Here is a 4968-nt window from a genome sequence, read left to right on the forward strand (position 1 = left end):
AGCTGCTCCTGAAATCGAACCCTGTTCGCAAGAATTCCCAAAGATCCATATGACCGAGCCATTGCTCGTTTCTGGGCTGCCTTTGTAGACGATAAGGTAATTTAGTTCATTCTTACTGTTATTCCAATCTTTTATAATGTTAATCCTTGTGATCTACGGATCAGGACAGATGACAGGCAACATGGACTATTGGGTCAAATCTTGAGATTTATTGGTTGCGCGGCGGGCAACAATGGAGTCTATGGTAAAGCCTTGCGAGGTCATGAAAAGAAAAGGAGATACCCACAACAAAGAATTGCAGATTGGAAAAAAGCATTGCTTGAGGTTTCACACTTGCGGTTTGGAGCTAAAGGCATATTATGGGTAAGAACTTTTAGTTTCTGTGTCCCTAATAGTTTGATTGTATTGATAAACGAAGTTTTTCGCACTCACGTTTGGTTTTACTGTGAATAACCAGCGACGAAGGCAAACTCCTGGAGAACGTAGTTCAATTGGTGGAAGAAAAAATTAGAAAGCCTCAACTGTTTGTAGCTGAATATCCAACTGGTTTGGACGAAAAGCTACAAGATTTTGAGAAAACAGTGATGCTGCAGCAGCGACCCAGCGTGGAGACCAAGGTTGTGGGGATTGTGGGTTCTGGTGGTGTAGGGAAGACAACCTTGGCATTAGAGTTCTTTAACCGCAACAGGTCAGCCTACCGTGGATCTTGTTTTTTGGAAGATGTGAGAGCCGAAACTTCTTTAATTTCTGTTCAAAATAAACTCCTCCAAGGCTTGACTTCAGGGGATCTGGCAGTTAGTAACATTGTTGAAGGTAAATCAGAGCTTTCTCATCGTCTCTTGGGTTATAAAGCCCTCATAATTTTGGATGATATCAATGATTCCAGGCAGTTAAAAGCATTATTTTCACCTCTTAAAGATATTCTTAGTTCCGATAGCTTAATCCTACTTACATCTCGCAATAGGGATTTTCTTTAAACCAACGGAGTCTCGTTGATTTACAAGCTGTCAGGCCTCGACAGAGAACAGTCACAAAGGCTTTTCTGCATGCATGCCTTTCAGGAGCCTAAACCCCGTGCGGGATTTGAAGAAGTGGTTGCAAAGTTTTTGGATGCGTGTGATGGATTGCCATTGTCTCTCAGAGTGCTAGGGTCTCATCTTTATAAACAATATTTAGAGTATTGGGAAGCCCAATTGCTGAAATTATCGGGTTTAGTACTTCCCCCCGAAATACAAAACAGTCTTAGGATTAGTTACGACAGTCTCGACACCCAGGAAAGAGAGATATTCTTAGATATTGCCTGTTTCTTCATAGAAGAAGATAAAGATCTGGCCATAAGCATATGGGACAGATCTGGTTGGGGAGGAAAGCTGAATCTGCAGAACCTAGAGTACAAGTGTATTCTGGAGATCGACTGTCAAAACCGTATAAAAATGCACGATCACCTCAGAGACTTGGGCAGAGATTTCGCTGATAGAGAACTTCCGAGATGTCATCGTCGTCTTTGGCACCCCACTGACGGCCTTTTTCGTAATGCGGTTATACAACCAAATGTACGTGTTTGAATCAAAATGTTAGTTCTGAAAATTTTACAAGTTATATATTGTTAATACTGTTTGGATTTACGAGTAAGTCCATATTGTTTTCTAACAGTTTTCAGATAATAATTCAGGTGCGCGGGATAAACAGGGTTCAAGGAATACCTGACCAGTCGTTCCACAACTCTTTGCAGCCTTATGTTGATATGAGCACGTTGCACCTATTGAGGGCCGAAGGTAATTGTTTGAGAAGCATATCCGAGTTTCTGAAACAAGCGGATCAGCTTCTATGGCTTTGCTGGAGTAAGTGTCCAGACACTTCCCTGCCTTCTTGTCTTCGAATTCGGAATTTGAGAGCTTTACAAATGACCGGTGGCGAATTGGAAACATGGTGCCATAGTGAAAGTGTGGTAAAGAATGCTTCTTTTTTTCCCCTTTTTGGTTGTTGTCCAGAATGCTCAAAATTTATGGTTGCTAATTTTGTAGATGTATTATTAAATTAAATTGAAAAACGTTCAAAGATAAGAGAGAAAAAATGTAGCCCCAGGGGCATTTCAATTCGTTAATAAGTTTGTTGAAACAACACAGATTCAGATTCAAATCCCCTATAGTGAGTCGTTTAGGGCTTGAACCCAAGAAGCAACAGGCTGCTTTTTGGCTTGAACCCAAGAAGCAACAGGCTGCTAGTACAAAAAGAAAGAAAGAAACAGATAAAAAAAATGTATATGCATCTGAAAATTTTTTGCTTGCCAACAAGTTTTTAATGTATCTCTCCGATACTGTAGCTGTCATTCCGCTGTTCAATGTGCGTTGATTAGGAATGTAATAGAAACCATAATGAAAAGGAAGCTTTGGTGTAGAATGTAATAGAAACCAGAATGAAATGCAATTAATTTTTTGGAAAGATCCTTTATACCTAGTATAAAGTGTTGCATAAAATACAAAATTTGTAAAAAGTGTTGCATAAAATACAAAACTTGTAAAGAGTAATTTTATACGGGACCTTGCTGCATTTTGGAAAACAATCCGGAATGTGAATGGTTCTGGGCTTCAAATTCTGTTGTTGGTTCAATATTATGAGTTATCTCGGAACCAATTTTTTTTAAATAAAAAACGCCATTTTTTTTAAATAAAAAACGCTTCTGTATTAATAAAAATAAAAAAAACAGATAGTAAATATAACATATTTCTTGATTACAGGTGGCTTCCACAGCATTCATTACCTCGAAAAAAAAAGTGAGGTCTCGGCTTGCTTGACATCGCATTGGGTGGTTTGTCAGTGATTATCAAAGGCTACCGATAGCGTTTTAATAGATCCAGAGAAAATGCCATTGCTGAGCGCATGGATTGATCGATTCTATAAATCCGATGGACTGAAAGAAGTAATCCCTGATTTTGCCAAGCTGCCGGAATTTATGTCCACTGGGAGAGCCAGTATGATCACCGCCTACAGCTAAATAGGGCAAACTTAGCACAGACAGAGGTTGTATTTGTTAAAGTACATTAAATTTAGGTAGTCGAGTCAAGTTAAATTTAGAAAGTAGCCAGATCCAGCCAATCTGGCAGAATGTATATCCATTAGGAGAGCGAATCTTTTGGGTATGATATCACCACCTACTGCAAATTAGGGCGAACTATGCCGGCCTTATAAATGGAGGACAAGCAGAGAGATTTTATTTAAGATGAGTTTATCACCTACGTCAAGAAGTAAGATCACCCAGTAAGTTATTATAATTAAATCCAAATAGTGAAGGGAATAGTGATAATAATCAGAATAGTGGAAGTAGTCAATCAAGATCTAGGATGCCAAACAAATCAATCAAAAGTTTCATAGTGTGGAACTACGTAGAGAATGGTAATGGACGTTGATCCTTCTATGCGAATTCCGTTCTTTCACTGTGTTGGATCGGAGGATCCCAAACAAAATATTTTTGTATGTGAGAAAGTTTGGAATGTTAAATAGGTACTAGATGAATATAAAAAGGTGGCACAATTGTATACCACTATTAGACCACATGTTAACATGGTACATGAAATTAAAGAACATTGTGCCAGGAGGGAGAGGTAGAGGATTATGGGAGATCAAGAAAGCAAAGGAGTTTCGAAAAAAAACCAAAGTCTAGTGTATCACATAGGTCAAGGAGATTGAGCAGTACGTTAGTGAGTCAGTATGGGATTAAAACCATACATTCAAAGAATTATTAGAATTATTATCATTTCCAATTCCTAGTGTGTTGCATAGAGAATCATTCATTGTAATTTCATTTCCCAATATACATGTTTTGTGGAGAACCTACATTAACTTAGTACATTGGAACTTAATTATTTAGATCCTCCTGGTGGCAATCTAATTATCATATGTACCATTTCCATGGATAAATCATGTGATTGATGTGATGTTATTAATTCTAAATGTAACTAAAGTGAATTGTAATGCACTCATGTGTATTTAAGTCAAGATTGAGTATATGAAAAATAATCATGTGATTGATGTGATGTTATTAATTCTAAATGTAACTAAAGTGAACTGTAATGCACTCATGTGTATTTAAGTCAAGATTGAGTATATGAAAAATTTAAGGGTCATGTATTAAATACTAATAAAAGAATTTGTTGTGGAAAAATGGCATTGCCACAGTAATATAAATCATAGCAAAGATCTTCATTCATATATATATAGATATAACAAGTATGTACTATAGAGATTTATTTATCTCAATGATAACTTGAGATTCTTCTGTATGTAAATGAAAAATTAATAGATCAATTTAATCTTAATTTTGAGAGAATTGATTATTTTTAATAATGAAATATTTTTTGATTATTTTTAATAATGAATTTTTTTTTTATTATTTTTAATAATGAATTTTTTTTAATTATTTTTAATAATGAAATATTTTTTTATGATATTATTTTTAATAATGAAATATTTTTTTATGATATTATTTTAAATTAAAATTTAAATCAAATTTATATTTTCATAATATATATTTTTATGCATAAGAGGTTGAAATAAAAATATTTTAATTAAAATAGAAATTAAAATATTTTTTTATTACTATTTTTTTTATTAATATTTATAGATATTCTATTTAAATTTCATATTAACATTAAAATAATTATACATGTTTAATTATTTTATTATTTATATAGAATTATGAAGGAATTATATATTTCTTTTATATTAGGTTATAAAAAAATATATTTCAATACAATAAATAGTTAAAAGAATTAATTAATCTACTTCTCTCTTATCAAATAATGTAAAGTTAGTTAAAAGAATTAATTAATCATTTTCAATAAAATATCTACTTTCCACTTCCTCTGGGTACGTTACTTGGAAATTATCTATTTGAAACTCTGGGTGAAAGAGAAGAGCTTTTTAGCTCTGCACAGACGGTTTATTGGTTTTAATCCGCTTCGTTGCACG

At 34.3% G+C, this 4968-nt stretch overlaps 1 protein-coding gene across 2 annotated transcripts; it reads left to right on the top strand.

Moving 5' to 3' along the window:
- On the top strand, positions 1-1514 carry LOC149243056 (TMV resistance protein N-like). Of its 2 annotated transcripts, XM_089367754.1 has the most exons (3): positions 1-96; positions 170-363; positions 458-1514. In XM_089367754.1, exons 2-3 carry the CDS (start codon positions 233-235, stop codon positions 975-977), a joined length of 651 nt encoding a protein of 216 aa, XP_089223880.1. In that variant the 5' UTR covers positions 1-96; positions 170-232; the 3' UTR covers positions 978-1514. The 2 variants fall into 2 exon arrangements, with proteins under 2 accessions (XP_089223880.1, XP_089223879.1); XM_089367753.1 differs by having other exon boundaries at positions 15-363.
- Positions 1515-4968: the final 3454 nt, after the last annotated feature.

Source organism: Pinus tabuliformis, chromosome 8 (assembly GCF_031772625.1).
Source record: "Pinus tabuliformis cultivar Carrire ecotype Pingquan chromosome 8, CPIR1, whole genome shotgun sequence".
In the NCBI taxonomy this organism is placed as follows: Eukaryota; Viridiplantae; Streptophyta; class Pinopsida; order Pinales; family Pinaceae; genus Pinus; species Pinus tabuliformis.

Coding starts and splice junctions, on each gene's coding strand:
- LOC149243056 (XM_089367754.1), top strand. CDS start 233: ATGGAGTCTATGGTAAAGCCTTGCGAGGTCATGAAAAGAAAAGGAGAT. Junction 364..457: donor GAGCTAAAGGCATATTATGG/GTAAGAACTTTT, acceptor GTGAATAACCAG/CGACGAAGGCAAACTCCTGG.